This window comes from Netta rufina (assembly GCF_964035555.1).
Source record: "Netta rufina genome assembly, chromosome: W".
Taxonomy (NCBI): Eukaryota; Metazoa; Chordata; class Aves; order Anseriformes; family Anatidae; genus Netta; species Netta rufina.
In genome coordinates this window covers 4,030,318-4,050,894 of record NC_140139.1, presented here as the reverse complement: position 1 = coordinate 4,050,894, position 20,577 = coordinate 4,030,318, and the positions used below count along the sequence as shown (strand labels likewise).

At 44.4% G+C, this 20,577-nt stretch overlaps 1 protein-coding gene across 2 annotated transcripts in view; it reads left to right on the top strand.

Moving 5' to 3' along the window:
- The first annotated feature begins 2,464 nt into the window (after positions 1 to 2,464).
- The window catches only part of LOC311220797 (ubiquitin-conjugating enzyme E2 R2-like), a 79,978-nt gene continuing 61,865 nt past the window's right edge, over positions 2,465 to 20,577 (top strand). The window contains exon 1 of one of the 2 annotated variants that reach the window (XM_084304382.1): positions 2,465 to 2,710. In XM_084304382.1, the coding sequence (XP_084160508.1) occupies positions 2,534 to 2,710 (177 nt within the window). In that variant the 5' untranslated portion in view covers positions 2,465 to 2,533. Of the gene's footprint in view, positions 2,711 to 13,484; positions 13,524 to 20,577 lie in introns of those variants that run through there. The other variant, XM_084304383.1, reaches the window with a different exon arrangement.

Sequence of the window (20,577 nt, the reverse complement as noted above, 5' to 3'; positions counted from 1 at the left end):
ATTTCTAGGCTGTGCACCTGTAACACCTGTGTATTTCATGCATGCTAGCTTGCTTTTGCAGACAGCCACTACCGCCGGCAATCCAAAGAACCTGTGTACCTGTTGCTGTAATAAATCGCACTTGATTGAATTGTTACAGCTCTCATTAAACGCAACTAGGGCAAGGGTGGTTAGACGTTACTGGTGAATCCATGACTGTGGTAGTTCAGTGTTCTGAATCCAACCAGACCCCTGACGGTTAATGCATTATTGGTGAATCTGACTGGACCCCTAACAGTTAATGTGTTATTGGTGAATATCTGACCAGACCCCTAACAGTTAATGTATTATTGGTGAAATCTGTGATTGTGATAGTTCAGTACCCTGAATCCGACCGGGCCCATAACGGTTAATCAGCTACACCCCTTAACACGACAGCAAGCATGCTGCCTTCTCCCAGGGCCACGGTCTGGGGAGTGAGACATGGCTCCCAGTGCCAGGAGGGGACTTCAGTGTCCACCTGCAGCACAGGCTGCCCCAGATCACTGGTGATCCGTGACAGCTATCCCATACATTCAGGAAATTCCATTGGGTCTGGAAAAAGTGGATTACAGGTCTAATGGTTACCCCTAGGGCTGTCCTCAGGGTGGAAAATCAGTGAGTGGTGGTGGAGGAAAGGCAGAGGGATGAATTTACACAGGGGTGGAGGGATGGTCAGGCACAGCTTCTCCAGGTTGTTTGTCCAAGTACCTTGGGCCACTGCAAAGTGAAATAGCCCTGTCATGTGCAGAATGATGAAAGCAATGCGTAGCAGAAATGGATTAAGGACCAAGTCCTGCAGCACTGAGTCCCATGGTCCAGTGAAGTAACCATTTGCCATTATCTGTTCCCACTTTCTGGACAGTGCCCTGTTCTTGTTGCCTGTGACTGCTTTGATCTTTTTAATTAATCTCATCTCTAAAGTAAACACTCTTCAATCTCTATTGCAGCATCTCAAGGTCCTTAACCATTTCATCCCTAGACTCCACGTAATCCAATGCCATAGATTTACATCAAGGCATTATATGATTTTTACTTTCATTCATCCACAATTTTTATTTGACCGTAAGTACACAGAGAGCAGAAATATCCGTCTAGTAACTCTGACATTTTGGGGGACGTTACAAATAATTCAGAACTCATCATAGCATTTAGCTATTAAAATGATCCCCATTAGAACCCCTTTAATTCCGTATCAGGTAATACACATTGACTTTTCCATGTCAGTGCTGTGTTACCTCCTCATTATTTCTCCTGTCTTGGCCGAGGAAAGACTTCCAGCTCACACGTGCGTCTGTGCCAGGCACGCTGCAAGCAGCTGAGTGGCCCCATATGCTGACAGGCAGGTGCGTGCATTAATGCTTCCAGAAGCGAGACCCAGACTTGTGCCATCTGCAGTTGTGCTGTGCTGTTTGTCCTCCTTCTGGATCATCGCTTTTTTCTTTGATTCCATATAGACTTGCTAAGGAATATGAGCTCACAGGCACCGTCTCAGGTCTTAACCATGCTTTTGTGTTCACAGCCCTGTGTGTGGAGCTGTGGTGGGCACCGCCTTGACCCTGGAGGATTCTTTCCTCCTTGGGTGGATGGGAGGAAGGAACCCAACCATTTTCTGGCTGTGGTACCTCATGCATCTGTGGAGCTATGTGAAAACAGCGCCAATGCCTATGGGAGCACTGTCTGTTTCGATGTCACCGTTGGGTGTTTGGGGATCGCTATGGGATGCTTGCCATTTCCCAAAACACCTCTGTGTTTGGACTACCAGCCTCTGTGCCCAACAGCTTCCATGGGAAAATGGCCTCCGGACCATCAGCCTCTACACCCTTGCCCTGCAGTGCAGCAGCTCCATGGAGGACCATGGACCAGGATGTCAGGGAGAATCCATGCCAGGATGGTGGCCACCCACCCTGTCCCTATCCCAGTGGTGCTCTCGCTGTCACCCAGCATTATTTGCCCACCAGGAACGGGGAACACATTGCTGTGACTGATCCTTCCCCAACACCACACTGACATGGCTGTGTCCTCCTCCCTCCACAAGCCACCACTAAGAACATGGCAGGCATATGGCTGCCATGATAAGAACATATAAGAACATGGGGGGGGAGGGGGGGGCAGTAGTGAAAGAAGGGAGTGCTGTTCCTTTAAGAACTATGGTGGGGGCTTATCTCCACCAGACTGGGGCGAGGTTCCACGGGGTGGGGGCGGGGCTACACAGGGGGTGGGCGAAGTCACACATGGAGCGGGCGTGTCTCCGCGGAAGAGCGGGCGTGTCTACACAGTGAAAGGGCGAGGCCACAAGAGGGGTAGGCGTGGCTAAAAGGTTAATGGGCGTGTCCTGGTGGGCGGGGCGTGTCCCGGGGCGGCGCGCTGAGGTCAGCGGCGAGCGGGTGCCGTCACAAAAGGAAGTGGCGGCAGCAGTGGGGGCTGGTACTGTGGGGCGGGGCGGGGGCCGGCGGCGGAGGCGGAGGCCGAGGCCGAGGCCGAGGCCGAGGCCGGCGGCGGCGGCGGCCGTGCCATGGCCCAGCAGCAGATGAGCAGCTCGCAGAAGGCGCTGATGCTGGAGTTGAAGTCGCTGCAGGAGGAGCCGGTCGAGGGCTTCCGCATCACCCTGGTGGACGAGTCTGACCTCTACAACTGGGAGGTGGCGATCTTCGGGCCGCCCAACACCCTCTACGAGGGGGGGTATTTCAAGGTACGCCTCGGCCCGCTCGCCCGCCCGCCCGCAGGGCCTCCGACACAACCGCCGCCCCGGCCGCCGGTCTCTTTGTCTCCGCCGGGAGGTCCTGGCCTCTCTCCGCCAAGCCTCGGCGGGGCCGTGCCGTGCCCACCCCCCCCCCCGGTGGCCGTTGGGAGCCCTTTTAGCTGGAGGCCTCGCCCCCGAGGAGTTGGGATGAGGCTGGGGGGTGAAACCGCCGCCTCCCGGCCTTTTCTTCCTTTATTTTCTGCCTTTCTTTAATTATTTAATTTACTTTATTTTTATTTATTTATTTATTTTACTCCCTCCCTGTATTTTTAGCTAAAGCAGAGGCTCCGTGGTGAGGCGAGGCCTCCCCCCCGGCTATGGTAACCCGCGGGGGGGACCTTGGTTGGGTGGTAGCTGGGGGTGCTGGCCTTCCAGGCTATGCTTTTTGTCAGAATCTGATGGTGCTGTGTGTTGGGTTGTCCCCCGGTTGTCATTCCTTCCATCCCCAAACTTAAGCGGATGGCCCTCAAAGGGCTACAGCAATGCTTCGTGGGCAAAGGTAGATAACTGCTTTCAATTCCTCTCGATCTTCCTGTTAGTCAAAAAAAAAAAAAAAAAAAAAAAAAAAAAAAACTTTTGTGGTTGTTATTTCCCCACTTGTAAACCCAGAAAGCAAGAAATCTGGCACCTCCTCACCCAAAAGGAACAAGATTTAAAGAAGGCTGGTGCATTTTCCTTAAAAGAAACAAAAGCTTTGGTGAAGCAAAAGATGCATTGTGCTGGGCATCTCTCTCTGTGCTTTGTGGCTATTTGAGCTCTGGCAAAACCATGTCACTTGGCTTGTATCTCCCAGGAGTTATCGATTTAGTGGTACCTCTGACATCTTCCCTCTACTGCCAGTCAGCCCTTTGGCTTCTGTCAAACCAAACAAAAGCTCGGAGGATCTCTTTGCTTGTCTAGCATGCATCTTCGGTGCCTCTTGGCCTCTCTGAACCAGGGTTTAAGCACTCTGTCCCACAAAACCAAAATAACCTGTAGCTTGGGGAATAATGGATTTAGTCATGTTCAGTTTGGCCTCATTGTTTGGAAGGAAGGGAAGATTTCGGCATGAGGCTTTCCTTTTGTAATGAGTTGGCTGGCTTACTCATGTAGGTGTGATATGTGTATTCTTAGACTCACCTCTATTATTACTTTCTCAGGAAGTCCCTGCAGTTTTGGATTGGTAACTGAGCCATTTCTACATCAGAATGGACTGGTCACATCTTCCTGCACTTGGATTAGTCATCATTTTTTTTTTTTCTTTTTTTATTTTCAGAGAAATTACGAAGGCGTCAAAATACTTGGTTTAGGAGCCACCTGGCCTATGCGTTTGTAATTGTTCTTGGAAAGAAAGCTGAAGCAGACAGTGAAATGACTTGAGGATGTGCCTCTAGCAAGTGCAGATATTGGCACGAGTGCTGGCGTTACTTTACCCCAGAGCTGTGATTGCGATGGCTCTTGCTGTTTGGTGTCCTTGAACTGTAGGACCTTTTCCTCTAAATTCCTCTCCTGTTTGAGAGTGGGAGGTCTCATGATGCCTCCGTCCCCTCTGCAGCAGAGAATTCATTTCAGGCAGTGTGACCAGAGCCTGTCGTATGGAGTTTCTGATCTCTCCTCTGTAAGGAACCGTGCCTGCTCTGTTTTGGTAGCGTTCAGTCTTTAGTTATTCACCCTAAATTCTCAGCTCCTCAAAAAGCAGTCTTAGACACAAATTTTCTCCCAAGAGAGGGTTCATGTTGTCCTGATCATGAAGTTCCTGACTTCTCTTTGTAGTGAGCCTTTAAGGCAAACCTTAAGGTATGTTAGGCTTGGCTTAGTGAACATTTTAGAGATGAGACTGGTAAAACTGAAACTTTATTTGGTGGAGTTTACTTCATGATGTACTCATATTTGAGTTGAATGCCACTTCAAATCACTATCTGATTTATCCTTAAGGTTTCTTGTTTTGGTAACTTAAATATCTATCTATTCCGTTCTATGTTTTTAGTTTTCTAAGACTAGGTAAGTAGAACTTGAAATAATAGCAAAAAATAAAAGGTTACATTGCGTAATTGTGTAGAATCTCCTGGCGATGAGGGTTTGGCAATTTTTCTTCCATTTGCTTGAGGTGTAGTTTGAGGACAGGGACTGGAAAGAAAGTACAAAATCTTTTGGTTAAACTTAAATGCAGGTATTCCTCAATATATTTACACTTAAAGTGACTTTATTGAAGTGTTAGCAATGCTTGATTCATGGTTCATGGAATCAGATGAACATATATCACAATGGTCATGAAGCTTTCAGAACTGGTAACATCAGCTTTTGGCACCTCCATTTATTCTTGGAGAAACATGACCTTTCTCTATGGATTGTTGGACTAGCTGAATAAACTGAAATAAGTGAAGTGCTCTCTCTGCACCTCTTTGAAAGGAGCTACTGCTGTTCAAAGTTGGTCTAACACTTTAACTGCCTCTGGTTTCAGTTGCTAATCCAGTGATTTTATCACTTGATAAATTTAAGCAGAAAACATGTCTTGCTTAGTGCTTTTAGATTATTGATACCTTAGTGCGGGCCATAATAAAACCAGTAACTTCTGAAAACTTTAACTGTTTTTTGCTAAGCTTATATCATCAACTATTCCATTCTGCTTAGCTCTGCTGCAGGACTTCATAGCTCAGGACCTCTCAGCTGGACGCATAGGGCAGTAGCTTTCAGAAATGTCCATTTCACACAGAGCTTGGTTTGGGTAGAGCAGTCCTGAACCTCACATCCCCATTGTACAGTTAGCTGAAGGTGCATGTCTGCAGTGGAGGCTGGGTCATGAGTCCAAGTGTGTCTACACAGCTGTCCTCTCCACTGACGGTCTCTGGCTTATCTAGTGACTTTCTGTGGCTATCCAGTCTAACTGGGGATAACATTTTGGGCAACCCTCTGCTTGAATTCCAGATTACCACCATCAAGGAAGGAGTTAAGCTGTCTCATGCACTGGTTACTTCTCATTCCCTGCTGGGGAGACAGAAGTAGCATTTGGTCAGTGACCTACCAAGAGGTCCCAGGACGAGAGCAAGTGTCCATCCCTCAACTCCTGTCCCCAAGGTGTTGTCTGTCAGTTAGGCCAGAACACTGGCAGAAGCTTTGGTCAAAATCAGTTGTATTGAGATACAGGTACTTGATTTTTTTGATCCCTGACTTATTCAGAACTTGTTTAAAGGAGAGAGGTGAGTAGACATTGGGTGTTTAAGGTATGATTTCCTCACAACTGATTCAGATGTTGAGTTTTTTTGAATGACGAAGGGAAGACTTCTCAGAATAAAATGTTTCCTGCCAGGGTCGTAAATGGAGTTGTTTCTTTCTTCAGCTGGGGAGAACATGGTGTGATGGAACAGATCTCTATTAGCTTGAGCTATGCAGTAGTTGTGAATTGCTCTTGAAATTGTGGGAATATTTCTCCGGCTTTTCAGACAATAACTGTAGTGGAGGAGCAGATGACACTGTAGCCTGCAGAACTGCATGTAAACAGTTTGTGCATGCCACCTTAAACCACTCTTTTTTTTGCATCTGCTGTTTAAATGGGGAGCAGTATAACAGAGCTTATTAAGCTGCAATCTGGTGATGATAGGTGTTAGTTGTGATAGATATCAATGGCTGAAGTTTTTTGTATGGTGAAACTCTTGCCATATCAGTTGCCAGTTGGTCTCTGGGTAATGTCTCTGTCTGCTTTGAAATCGATGTCATGCTTCAATGCTTGAGCCTTCAAAACTTGGGGACTGATAAACTTGAGGGTTTTAATCAAGTGATGCTCTCAGGACACTAGCAGAACTATTAGAACATGCTTCCTGGTGGCTTACTTAAAGTTCTGTATGTTTGCTGCAGTTGTACCTTTGCAGCACAACTTCTGTCTTTTACAAATGTAAGTCTTCTCATTTTATAGTTGAGTAGTGTCCTGCCTAGGTTGTGAGCAAACCTTTCAGTGAATGTGCAGGTAAAAGTTTGTTTGTAAAATTTCCTATTAATCACATAGAACTGCCTAAAAGCACAGTTGTTTCACCAAGTATGCTGTGTTGAGAGGCATGTTTAATGTGGAGCAAGAGTCAATATTAAAAGCTCCTTCAGAGGTGATTTGGGCTGGGTAGATGAAAAATGAGTATACCTAACATGAAAGGAAACAAGCAAAATTAACTGGTATTGTTAGAGTTGCTGTTTGATGGTTCTTAAGGCAATTTCAGAAGGTATTCCTGCTACTTGAATGAGCAAGTCTTGACATGTCAAGCTGGTGTGTGAGGGGGAAAGCAAGCATTATGCTTAGTTTTCTTAAGTAATTTGGGGGCTGAGGCATTGTTCTCCATGGTTTTTGTAGCTTTTTAACCATGTGCTGAGTTCTGTGTTGTTGGATCTCAGCTTCTTCCAAGGGATTTATTTGAATTCAAAGCAATTAGCAGGAATATATTTTTCAGAGCAGATCAATACAGGACTTTCTCCCACTTGTCTGATAGCAAGAATGAGTACTATATTCAAAAACTTGATACTGTAGACCAGTGCATAGAAAGCTTGAAATTAAATGCTCAAGAAACTTCTATTTGTTTAAATGTTCTACCAGTTACATAGTTCTAACATCGCAAAAATATTTCTTGGGTAGAGCAGTCCTGAACCTCACATCCCCATTGTACAGTTAGCTGTTACTTCTACTTCTCTTGAAGTGTGGTACTATCTGCACAGAAGCTGACTTCTACAAGCCTCTGAATTGCAAGCTCATAGAGAATTTCTCTCAGTGTACATAATTTTCAATTTTTGTTGCCTTTAGGTATCATCACTAATAAGCAGAGGTTTGCAACTAAGGGGCATGGAACTGCTTATAAACAGAATGTGCAGCTGCTGCTGCAGGTCTCAAGAGCTCCCATGTGGAGCTGGCAGTCCCTGAACTGGAAGAACAGCTAAGCCATCTGCAAGCAGGGAGGGAAGATGCTCGTGATGCTGGTTCACTGACACTAAGCACAGTTATGATCTCTAGCTCAAAGGCCTAAGAAATGCTTAACCGACTCTTGCTGTGCTGTTGCATGTAGATTTTTGGTAGGCTATACCTGTAGGCTGCACAGACCCCTCCAGACCACTTTCTTCAGGGCATCTGCCTCTCCTCAGGAGGCAGCAAGCAAGGTAATGATGACAACAAGCCCATAGTTCTTCCCCTAGGGCTTCTCTCAGCCAGGTGGGATTCTTGTACATGTTCTGAAGGCAGATAATGATTTGCCAATCTGATACCTGAAAATACAAGTTTACATGCAATTAGGCACTACTGTATGACAAGAGGAAAAGCTGTGGCACAGCCTGTCTCTTCCATTTTCAGTCTAATGACAAGCTTTTGATTTGGAAAAGATTAAGTACTGTTGTCTTTTTTTTTTTTTTTTTTCCATTGTTTGGCTCTATTTCTATGAGTTTGCACAGAGTGATCCTCAGACAAGGTAAAATACATTATTTTTATTCTTAGGTAGCAATGCAAAGAATTGTGCCTCTAAAATTCTTGCCAGTCTGTTCAAGAGATAGAACTGTCTACATGCTTTTAATTACTAGGTCTGGCTAATATTCTGGGAATTAGTGGAAATCTTTGAATTTCTTGTGTTAAGAGGGTGTTCTTAACTTCTTGTTCAGCTAGTAAATCCTGAAGTTCTCCAGTGTGCAATGGGTGTCTGAGTGTGAGACAACTTCTGTAACTTCTCAGAAGTTCAAGCATGTTCTTACCTTGCTGTTTCTGAAGTCATACTTACACTCTCCACTGTTTTACAGGGAGATAAATTCACACCAGGTATCTCCTTTTTTAGTAGCATTTTAAGTCTACTGCATGATGCTCATTTTGCATTGGAAGGTAGGAAATGCCAGGAAGAAAAAATTGCTTGTTGAACCTTAACTCAGGTGTTTTTGATGTGCAGTTTGGCCTTGTGGTTTTTGTCTGTCCTCAGGTATTCGTGATAATGAATGGTGTGGATTAAATGGTGGATGTTGAATTTGAATGTAGCTGACTTACATTTGGAAATATTGTCCATCTGTAATTTGGTTATATTGTGGATGGACTAGAGGTTTTGTTAATTATAACTTGGGCTGTGTGTGATCAGATGTGCCTGCACAGATGTGAGAACTCGTGAAACTTGCTTGCTGCTTTCCAGAGTTCTAGTACTTCATTTTTATAACCTTAGTATTTTATCTAGCAATGAGTTGGTAATATTAATAGCAATTCCCCTAAGCATTAGCAGTAGCTACTTACTGGGAATGTCTAGTCCAACCAGACCAGTTCAATGGTATAAACGGTGGCCTTGTGTGCCTTCCCCTGAAGTAGCAGTAGCAGCAATAACTAGCCTAATTTTCTGAAATAACTGAAATGCATTAGGATTCGACCAAAAAGGGGGTAAATGGTGAAGCTACTGAATTAGGTTATGAGTAGGATACTTTGGGATCTCTGAGGTGTAATGTGACCAGGACTCTATGAAACTGTTCTTGTGTTTTTTTTTTTTTTTGTTTTTTTTTTTTAGTTGAGGATATCACACAGGGAACAAGGGGAACATACAGGGGCTGTTGTAAGTGAATCATGCTTTCAGACATTGTATTTGTGACTAACAAAGATCTGGCAGGCAGGCTGTATCTTACTCCTTAAGGTCTTAGTACTGAAAGCATGACATGATATTCCCACTGGTCTATTTTGTTCTCTTAAAATCATATAAGTCATTTAGAGCTTCAAGTGAAGGGCTCTTACTGCAGAGATGCAACTTTGAGATCATAGCAGTGGAGACATGTTTGCGATACCATGTGACTTTTATTCTAGCTAAGATGTACACCCTGGTTAAAGAATTTAAAATGTGCATTTTCATGTTAACAGCAAAATATTTGGGAAGGTTAAGTTGAAAAAAATATTTGCTAGGGTATTAGAATAATGGAAAGACCAGTGTTTAACTGGCTGTTAGGTCAATTCTTGGGTGATAGATGCCTGCTACGCAAAATTTCTTGGTTTTAAATCAATTCTTATCCTCTTCTACAACTGGGGATCTTTCACTGTCAGAACTGGCAGAGGCTGAAGTGAGATTGCTGCAAGAAACACACTCCTTGGCCTTGTCAAAACAGAGCCATGCATAACCATGGTTTGTAATGCATTCAGTTTAGACTCTGTTCCTGTTATCAAGTCTGCTGGCCTATGCTTCTAATTCATGGATGTAAACTACACTGGTGTGTGAGCGTTTGCTTTACCTTGGCTAGAATAACGATCTCTAAAAGCACTCACCTTTTATTAAAAGAAAAAGCTTCTTAGAGTGTATTGAAGGAAACTGAATTTCATTCTGGTTCTCTTGATTATTTCTCTTGCAGAATAGTAACTGTACCCCCACTTAGTAGCTGAATGCCTTTTTGGTAGTGCATTAAACAGGATAACGTGAGAGGTTAATATTTCTTAGAACCATAGAATATCCAGAGTTGGACTTGATCCTTATGAGTCCCTTCCAACTCCTGGTACCGCACAGGTCTACCCAAAAGTTCAGACCATGTGGCTAAGTGCACAGTCCAATTGCTTCTTAAATTCAGACAGGCTTAGTGCACTGACTACTTCACTGGGGAGCCTGTTCCAATGTGCAACCACCTACTCGGTGAAGAATCTTTTCCTGATGTCTAGCCTAAACCTCCCCTGCCTCAGCTTGACTATATTCCTGTGGGTCCTATCACTGGTGATTAAGGAGAATAGGTTGGTGCCTACCCCTCCACTCCCACCCGTGAGGAAGCTGTAGACCATGATGAGGTCTCCCCTCAGCATCCTCATCACTTGGTCTGTTCAGCCTGGAGAACTCAGCTGCTCCTCATATGTCTTCCCCTCTAGGCCCTTCACCATCTTCATCACCCTCCTCTGGAGGAGGAGGTCCAACAGTTTAATGTCTTTAGTACAAACTGTGGTGCCCAGAAGTGCACACAGTACCTCAAGGTGAGGCTGCACCAGAGCAGAGTAGAGCGGGACGATCACCTCCCTTGACTGACTAGCAATGCTGTGTGTAATAAATGGCTAAGTCCCAAATAGGGTTACAATCAAAGTTTACATTTTATTAAACGAGCAGAAGTAAGCAAACAGCGCTGGGTGCGTTGGGAGTATCTGCTCCACCAAGATGCACACCAGTTATATCAAGCAGCTGGTTTTTATGCTCCTAGGCTGATACATATTCATTACTACTTCAAAAAAAACAAACAAACAAACAAACAAAAAAACAACAGGGTTGTTATAATTAGTTTCCGGAATCCAAACCCTCCTACTGGAGCATGCATATCAGTCTCCGGTGGTCCCTCTGGGGGTCTCTCATGCTGAAGGCTCATAGCCTTCCTCCCTCTTGTCCTTCTCCTTTGTCCAACTTGGCTGTATGTCAGAGACTTGTGCAATATCCCCTGCAAGCTTTGTCTTTTAGTTGTTCTTCAGCTCTCCCCGTCTCCTTAATCTCCTGGCCAGATATCAGAGACTTGCATAGTGTCCCATGCAATAGTCACAATAGTTAGCAGTTATTCTGAAACCCCCCAGATAACAGAGACTTCAAGGAAAAGCCTACAAATACATTTCCCTTCAAGCTCTCTATTGACACAAAATGCTAGACCATTCCTTTGCAAGACACAAGAACTTTATACATTAACCACTCTGTTTTTCTTAGACTTGTGGTTATACAAGGGTATGTAAGACAGAAGGTCACATTCATCATACCATGTGGCCTTAGCATTGTTCCATATTGACATGAATCAGATGAACACATTTCACACTGTGCTTGATGCATTCCAGGATACAGTTGGCCTTCCTGGCTTCCAGGACACAATGCTGGCTTATAGTCAACTTGCTGTCAACCACAACCCCCAGATCCCTCTCTGCGGGGCTGCTATCCAGACTGGGTGATGAGATGCTGTGTGTATAGCCAGGGTTGAGGGGTGTCTTCTGCCCCCTATCTAAATCCCGTCTAATCTTTAATTCACGTAGTAACAAAATGCCCAAATGTTTCAAATGAAGGTTCATGCTGCTGCTGCTTAAGTTAGAAAGAGAAAATCTTGTCTGTTCTTCATGATACTGCCGCTTTTGCTGGATCTGCCTGACCCAATTTTTATGGCTTTCTGCAGTAACACATATTGTGACCATAAGTTATTCAAAATGCTAAGCCAAAAAGGCGTTGAGGCTCAACTGTTCTTGAAAGCTTAAGTGTTAAAATTCTGTGAATGACAGTAACATTTCTTCTGTATAATTCTGTAAGTGTCAAGTAGCTATTTCTTGAGTCAACTCCAGTCATGTCTAAACAATCCTCTATAGAGGACCTGTTGTCACTTCCCTTATGGAAGACTAGTGAACTTGTAAATTAGGCATTTCATATTGCTGTATGAAGCATCTAAAAATGAAAGCTTTGAGACAATATATGGAATAATTTCCATTTTTCAATGACTTCTAGAAACCTGAAGGCTTTTGACTAATTTGACTAACATGCATTCTGTGAAATGTAACTGATTTTTTTTTTTTTTCTTTTCCTGCTGATAGCTGTCTTCCATTTCTGTGGAAGAAGCTTGGCTGCCTTTGGCCTGAAATATGGCAGTAGTGATACTGCTAGGGGAAGCTGGATAGGTAAGGTAGACTTCAGTGAGACCAAACATCTGGCTTTTACACTGTGAAATGGGCTGGATTATTTTTGTAAATTCATTAATGAAGTTTGTTTTGATTCTCAGAGGATTATGGGTAGGCTTGTCAGGAGCTAAACACCAGCCTAGTCAGGGTTGTTGCAGAAAGTCACTCTGGAGCTCCATTTCAAGTGTCAATAACAGCACAGTCTGCGTCTTGGACCCATATATCTATGGCTATTCTCCAGCTAGAAAGAGGTTGTAGTTGTATTGGTTACTGCTGATAAGGGATGAGATCAATAGGCTGCTGGTCTTGGCTGCTTTCTTCTGGATGTTATGGAATAAGTCTGGCTTCTAGTGCTGTTAGAGGTAATATTTGGATTTCACTGATTTGAAACAGCTTGCTTAATGTTCAGCTTGGATAAACTGAAATTTCATCCAAGTTGTAAGGTTATACAGTACCTACTAAGTATGTAAATGTTAATTTCTGTGATGTAAGCAATATGTTTCTGCTGGGGCTTTTCAACTGGGGACCATATTTGGTCTTCAAGGGACAAATAAGTAGCATGCTATGGCAGTCAACAAAGCTGTGCTGCTTAATAGGAACATCCATGGAGGCTGCAGCAAAGCAGGCTGGTGCAGGCATGTTGCTGAGTGTTGGGGCAGGCCAGGTTGGGCTAAGGGCTGTTTGTACCCATCCCAGAGCATGACACTGCCTGTTTTTCAGGTCTGATAGGGATGCAATGAAACATCACATAAGGATTTCCTCAACAATTTTTGGCATATGCTTGAAATACTTCTTACTGTCCAGGTAGGAAATGCTGTCTACTGTGAGGTTAGATGTGTTAATATGGCAGATGCATCTAGGTGTGCTTAGCCACAAAAGACCTATCACTGTGGTGCTGTCAGGATTTTTTTTTTTAAATCTGTCTTGGGGTCTTTGGGGATCCAAGCCTACTTCAAGTGTCTCCCTTCTCCTTCATCTCATTCCCTGTACTGGGCTGGCTGAACTTCAGGGCATGACTGAGAGCTGACTGACATAAGGCCACCACTTGTGACCTAATTAGAGCTCCTGGTGTCCTAGCCTTGTTCTGTTTGATCTTTCCCTCTGCAGCTCTCAGCTTTAAGAACGTGGATGACTTTTGCCTATTTCCAAGAGAGTAATGAAGTATTTTTGCACCTGCCTACTCTAATCAAGACTTCAAAGGTGGCTAACTTCTGCTATTAAAACAACAACAAAAAAAGCTTGCTGGTGATGTTAAGGGAACCTAGGTGTGGTACTTCAGCAAATCTAGCAAAGTTCTGTGTAGAGGTTGGTGGACAGGACAAAACTCTTCAGGTGTTGGAATCTTTGTCGACTGTATCTCAAACTCATGTGTGCACAAGTTTACTTGTGATCTCCTAGCTGTACTGATCAGAGGTGTATTGCCAAGGCGATTAGCTCTGGGGCAGACACGTTCTGCAGTGGAGTGGGGGATTGGGACAGGCAGGGCTTTTTTTTTTTTTTTTTTTTTTTTTTTTTTTTTTTGTCAAGACAGCCAAGGGAGCTGCCAGGGCCCGGCCTCTCTGGTGAGGGAGGCTGATGAGGCATAGGCGGAACCAGCAACACACCTCTAAGCTGATAAAAGCAACCGCTAGGGAGCATGAACAACCAGGAGCGGGTGACCTGGATGGGCAAACAGTGTGGTGCATCAGAAGGGTGGGGCATGGCAGTTCCTGCAGGCAGGGTGAGCAGGGAGGGCAGAGCAATCCCCCTGCCCATAAGAAAAAATCCTCTAACGGCTGTCTTCCACTAGCTAGGCCGCAATGGTCTATGCTAGTCAGAGAGCTCTCCCTAGGAAGACTGTATCCACCCAGACTGCCTGCTCAAAAGTACTTGAACTTCCCAGACTTATCCTGGAAGCACAACACAGCCCAGAGAAAGCAGTCTAGGAGGTTTCTGGAGAGCGTGGAAGATAGCTTCCTGATGCAGCTGGTTAGTGAGCCTACCAGGGGAGGTGCCCTGCTAGACCTTCTGTTCACAGACAGAGAAGGACTGGTGGGAGATGTGGTGGTTGGGAGCTGTCTTGGGCAGAGTGACCATGAAATGGTAATTCTCTATTCTTGGTGAAGTCAGGAGGGGGATCAATAGAACTGCTGTCTTGGACTTCCAGAGGGCAGACTTCGAGCTGTTCAGGACACTGGTTGGCAGAGTACCTTGGGAGGTAGTTCTGAAGGGCAGAGGAGTCCAGGAAGGCTGGGCACTTTTCAAGAAGGCAGCCTTAATGGCTCAAGAGCGGTCTGTCCCCACGTGCCCAAGGACAAGCCAGTGTGGAATAAGACCGGCCTAGCTGAACAGAGAGTTGTGGCTTGAGCTTAGGAGAAAAAAGAGGGTTTATAATCTTTGGAAAAGAGGGTGGGCCACTCAGGACTATAAAGATGTTGCGAGGCTGTGCAGGGACAAAACTAGAAAGGCCAAAGCTCATCTGGAGCTCAAACTGGCTACTGCCGTTAAAGATGACATGTTTTTTTAGTTACATCAATGCAAAATGGAGGACTAGGGAGAATCTCCATCCTTTACTGGATGCGGGGGGAAACCTAGTTACAAAAGATGAGGAAAAGGCTGAGGTGCTCAATGCCTTCTTCGCCTCAGTCTTTAGCGGCAATGCCGGTTGTTCTCTGGATACCCAGTACCCTGAGCTGGTGGAAGGGGATGGGGAGCAGGATGTGGCCCTCACTATCCATGGGGAAATGGTTGGTGACCTGCTACAGCACTTGGATGTGCGCAAGTCGATGGGGCTGGATGGGATCCACCCGAGGGTACTGAGAGAACTGGCAGAGGAGCTGGCCAAGCTGTTTTCCATCATTTATCAGCAGTCCTGGCTATCGGGGGAGGTCCCAGTTGACTGGCGGCTAGCAAACGTGACGCCCATCTACAAGAAGGGCTGGAGGGCAGACCCGGGCAACTACAGGCCTGTCAGTTTGACCTCAGTGCCAGGGAAGCTCATGGAACAGATCCTCCTGAGAGTCATCACACAGCACTTGCAGGGCAAGCAGGCAATCAGGCCCAGTCAGCATGGGTTTATGAAAGGCAGATCCTGCTTGACAAACCTGATCTCCTTCTATGACAAAGTGACGTGCTGGGTGGATGAGGGAAAGGCTGTGGATGTGGTCGACCTTGACTTCAGCAAGGTTTTTGACACTGTTTCCCACAACATTCTCCTCAAGAAACTGGCTGCTCGTGGCTTGGACTGGCATATGCTTTGTTGGGTTAGAAACTGGCTGGATAGCCAGACCCAAAGAGTCATGGTAAATGGAGTCAAGTCCAGTTGGAGTACGGTCACTAGTGGCGTCCCCCATGGCTCGGTGCTGGGGCCGGTCCTCTTTAATATCTTCATCGATGATCTGGATGAGGGCATTGAGTGCACCCTCAGTAAGTTTGCAGATGATACCAAGTTAGGTGCGTGTGTTGATCTGCTCGAGGGTAGGAAGGCTCTGCAGGAGGATCTGGATAGGCTGCACCGATGGGCTGAGGTCAACTGTATGAAGTTTAACAAGGCCAAGTGCCAGGTCCTGCACCTGGGGCACAATAAGCCCAAGCAGAACTACAGGCTGGGACATGAGTGGTTGGAAAGCTGCCAGGCAGAGAAGGACCTGGGAGTGTTGGTGGATAGTCAGCTGAATATGAGCCAGCAGTGTGTTCAGGCGACCAAGAAGGCCAACAGCATCCTGGCTTGCATAAGAAGCACTGTGGCCAGCAGGGCTAGGGAGGGGATCGTCACCCTGTACTTGGCTCTGGTGAGGCCGCACCTCGAGTACTGTGTTCAGTTTTGGGCCCCTCGCTACAAGAAGGACATGGAGGTGCTTGAGTGAGTCCAGAGAAGGGCGACGAAGCTGGTGAGGGGCCTGGAGAACAAGTCCTACGAGGAGCGGCTGAGGGAGCTGGGCTTGTTCAGCCTGGAGAAGAGGAGGCTCAGGGGCGACCTTATCGCTCTCTATAAGTACATTAAAGGAGGCTGTAGCGAGGTGGGGGTTGGTGTATTCTCCCACGTGCCTGGTGACAGGACGAGGGGGAATGGGCTAAAGTTGAGCCGGGGAGTTTTAGGTTGGATGTTAGGAAGAACTTCTTTACTGAAAGGGTTGTGAGGCATTGGAATGGGCTGCCCAGGGAAGTGGTGGAGTCACCATCCCTGGAGGTTTTTAAAAGACGTTTAGATGTAGAGCTTAGTGATATGGTTTAGTGGAGGACTTGTTAGTGTTAGGTCAGAGGTTGGACTAGGTGATCTTGGAGGTCTCTTCCAAGCTAGATGATTCTGTGATTAGCATGAATTGTTTTGTAGGTGGGTGTATTGATAAGTTCTAGGGTTTTCCTTCACTTCTCTTCTTTACTTGAGTATAAATCAATGAGTCCTGTACTCTAGCAGGAAGAGTAGATAACTGTCTTTCTTGGATTAAACTTGGTGTATGTATATATTTTTTCTCTACTTTTGTAATTGTAACTGTTATGACTATAAAATATGTATATTTATAGAGATATAATCAAGTATGTATGAAGAATGTATTTTATGGCAGAAGAGCATCAATATGGTGTAGAAGAATCCTTATGATTAGAAAGAACTTCAGTTAAGTTAAAACTACTTGGTTGCAATACATTACTTGTGCAACTGTGGTAATCCAGTAAAGCTGAGGGTGAGGAAATTTAGGCGGAGCCTAAAGCCTACTGTTAATCCATGGTTAGATCATAATTTGTAGATTAATGACTAGATGTCAATGTGAAATAAAAAGGTTATGGGAGATGAGCTGCTTCCTTTTGGGAAGGATTTGTCTGTTTCTGGATGCTCTCATGGCCATCCAAGCATTGTCTTCTGCTAGGTAACAGCTAGCAGGCTTTCTTCAGTATCTGTTTTGTTGTGTTTTCTTTTAGTACAGCTATTAAGTGTGACACAGAAGTATTTAACTCTGAATGTGAATGGCAGTAATCTGATGTCAGACTGGGTGAAAGAGATGCCCAGTCCAGAATTCATCCTCTGTTACCCTTTTGTGTGGGTGAAGCATGGCACTTGTCGAGAACAGTCTGTGGGTACTGCACAAACAGGATGAAAGAGCCGATACAATGTATTAGTTTAGATCTGAGGACTGTAAGAAGTGCTCTTCTGAAGGCTGTGGGGCTAGGATTGGAAGAGTTCTATAGAAGTGTGAGGGTTCTGTATAGCTTTGATTGTCAAGGAACACTTTGGCCCTACCTTACAACAGTAAGAGGCAGTATAATTTAGTGAATAGGATATGGACCAAGTCTCTTATCTGTAATGGGTTTGTGTGCATGATCCTAGTTAAGTTAGCATTTTTATATAAAATGGTTATAATAGCATGGGAAATATTCCAAAACAAATTCAACTTGTATATTTACAAGTACAGTATTTAATTTTGGAACAGCTGAATAAATTATCAAATAGCTTTCAGGCTGCTTAAGCACAAAAGCAAAGGGATTTTCGCAATAAGAACTTCTACTTATTCCTGGCTTAAAAAAAAGAATTAAAGAGCAATCTTCTGAAGTGCCCCAGCACAGATCCTGATGTACTGACAAGTCACACTCCTAAGAGCAAAAATAAAGTTGGGGTTGTGTAACTTAACCTGGGGGAGGAGGGGGACATTCCTGGTGTTGAAGAGAAAGCAGTCAAGGCTTGGGCATCTAGGCTTGCTGGGGGAGACAAGATATGCAGGCTTCACAAATAATTCTCAAAAACAGTGTATTGGGAAATAATCTGGGTAAACTTCTGAGTGTTGGAGGGGGTAGAACTATGCTTTGGCTGTCTCATCACTTCAAATGTCAGAGGGATCTGCACTGATTTCAGAGCTACCCAGATCTGAAATCAGCTCTCATTTCCCACCTCTGAGATTTGTCTTGTACTGTCTTAATTGTTCCAGCTCCTGTGCTCTTCTACTGCAACCAGCCCAGGTCTTCTCTCCTGTGCTTTGAAGATTAGGTTCAAAATAAAGCCTCTCAGCATAGTGAAACTGGCATGCAGGATTTGTGTGAAGTGTGGAACAGCTCACGGCTCTGTAGCATGGCCAGGGGAGCAGCCTGGTGCTTTGCTTTGTGGACCTGGTATGTTTGCAGAGCAAGACTTGGTTCTAGGAAGTTAAGTTGAGATTTTAAAGTGTATTATTGATGTGCCTCCAAGTTCTGTTATGCTTGTCACCCAAAGTGCAATTACCCAGGCTATGCCACAACACCGAGCTTAAAACACATGGGCAGAAAGCCAAATTCTACACTTAGTAAGCACTTTAAATAGAAAACTACAGCACAACTGACCTGCAGGTACCTTTCCTTTTACAAAGGAAGCTGGTGTTTCTAACTGCTAAAGGCTTCTTCGCTTTAATTTTGAATGTATTGATAAGTGCTGTTTAATTATATGTATTCACCAAAGTAATGTTTGACTGTAGCTTAATGTGATTGCAGTGTAGAGTTTGAGGTTCACTTTTACTTTTGTGAAGCTTTTAGGAAGTGAGCGGTGTCCCCCAAGGCCTTGGCTGCTGGCTGAGCTCAGCTGGCTTGGCCAGTGGCTTCTGTGGTTACCCGGGGACTGGAGGCTGGCAGTGACTTGCCTTGTTAAAATGTGTCTAACTCACTTATTATTTTCTCAGTGGAAGTTCTGTGATGTTCAAGCATAAATAAATAAATATATATATGGGTGTCTTCCAAAGGTTGAATTTGATAAGTATTCTAACAAATATTGAGTCATTCTGTTCATGGTAACAAAAAAAATAGAATGAGACTTAAATTATTGGAAATGACAGCACAGGCATGCATAAACTTGGTTTGGATGTGTACCTCTGATCACATCTTCTGCTTCATCACCTCAGTGCCCTGGAATTTAAGGTATTAAGCTTCTAGCTTTAAAGGAAACCTTTCTTTTGAGAGTATAATTTAAACAAATCTCTCTCTACAGAAGAGGAAAAGTTCATATTAAAGGAAATTGAGTTTCTTAGGATAGAAGACCTCAAAAGCTAATAAAAGCTTAAAGAAAAAGCTGAACTTCAAAATGACTGCTTCTGGCAGCTGATTGCCTAGAAGTCACAATGAACTGAAGGGAAGCCTGAGATAGATGAGCTAAGGTGCTGGTGTTGATGAAGCAGTTGTCTTGGCAACTGCAGTCACTCAAATATCTCTAGGAAAATAACTTGCAAAATTTAAGATTGGGAAATGGCAATGGTTGATGGCAGCACCCAGAGCAATGAGCAACTTGAGATTTATGCAAGGAATAAATTTGACTACAATAGCAAGTTGCTGTTTTCAGCGGTGGGATTATTCAGCAGTGCCATGCTGATTGTTCTCGTATAACCACTGTCTGGCTACTCTCTTGCTGTATGAAGCAAGATCCTTGGGGAAGAACACTGACTTCTCTAGGTACATTCATGCTCATAATAGTGGGAGATAGATGTGATGGGAATTCTGCTACTACTGAAGTGCTTCATTCTGCAGTCCCTCTGTTCAACATAGTTGTGCAATTATTGCAGCAAAAAAATGGTGCAAGACAAACTCTGTATGGAGGAAAAAAAGCATGAATTGTATATTAATATCAGAACTAAATTACAGAACCTGTAACTGTTGGGGACTGTTTTAGGCTCTCATAATGCTCATTGTGGTGAGAAATTGAGGCATCTTATGTGTTTTGTTGTGATTGCACATGCTGTTTTGTGGTTCTGTAGGTAAAACTGGTAAGTTTTAATACTTTCCTTATGGAGCACTTAATTCTTTTATATTGACACAAAAACAAACCCCAAAGAAAGGCTGACTGAACAAAACAAGCAGAGATGCCACAAGCTGCTGCCACAAGCATATTTGTAACTGCCAACTATGACAGGTATTCCTACAGGCACTGAAACTTAAGCAGACCACCAGGTGTTAGGAGAAGTTATGGAAGACTAAGTGTACATCTTTTGCCTCTCATCCAATAGCTGTTTCTGAGCATCTTGAATGTAGTAACTTGTGAGAAGTCACAGTTTAAGAACTTCTTCCAAATCCAAGTGGGAACTCAGAAGTTGCTACTTACTGCTAAGGGTACCAAGGGGTGGAAACTAGTGGTAGGATCACTTATCACCTTTTTTTCTTTTTACTGGAAAAAAATCTTACCCTACAGCAATAAGAAGTCACTATATTTCTATGTGATTTTTATCTATATGTCTAAAAGCTACCTGTCTCTACTGATTTGTGCTCAAGATACTAGGCAGGTTCCTGTAATGCAGACCTAGTTGGTGTTCCAGTTAATTCAGTCAAAGCT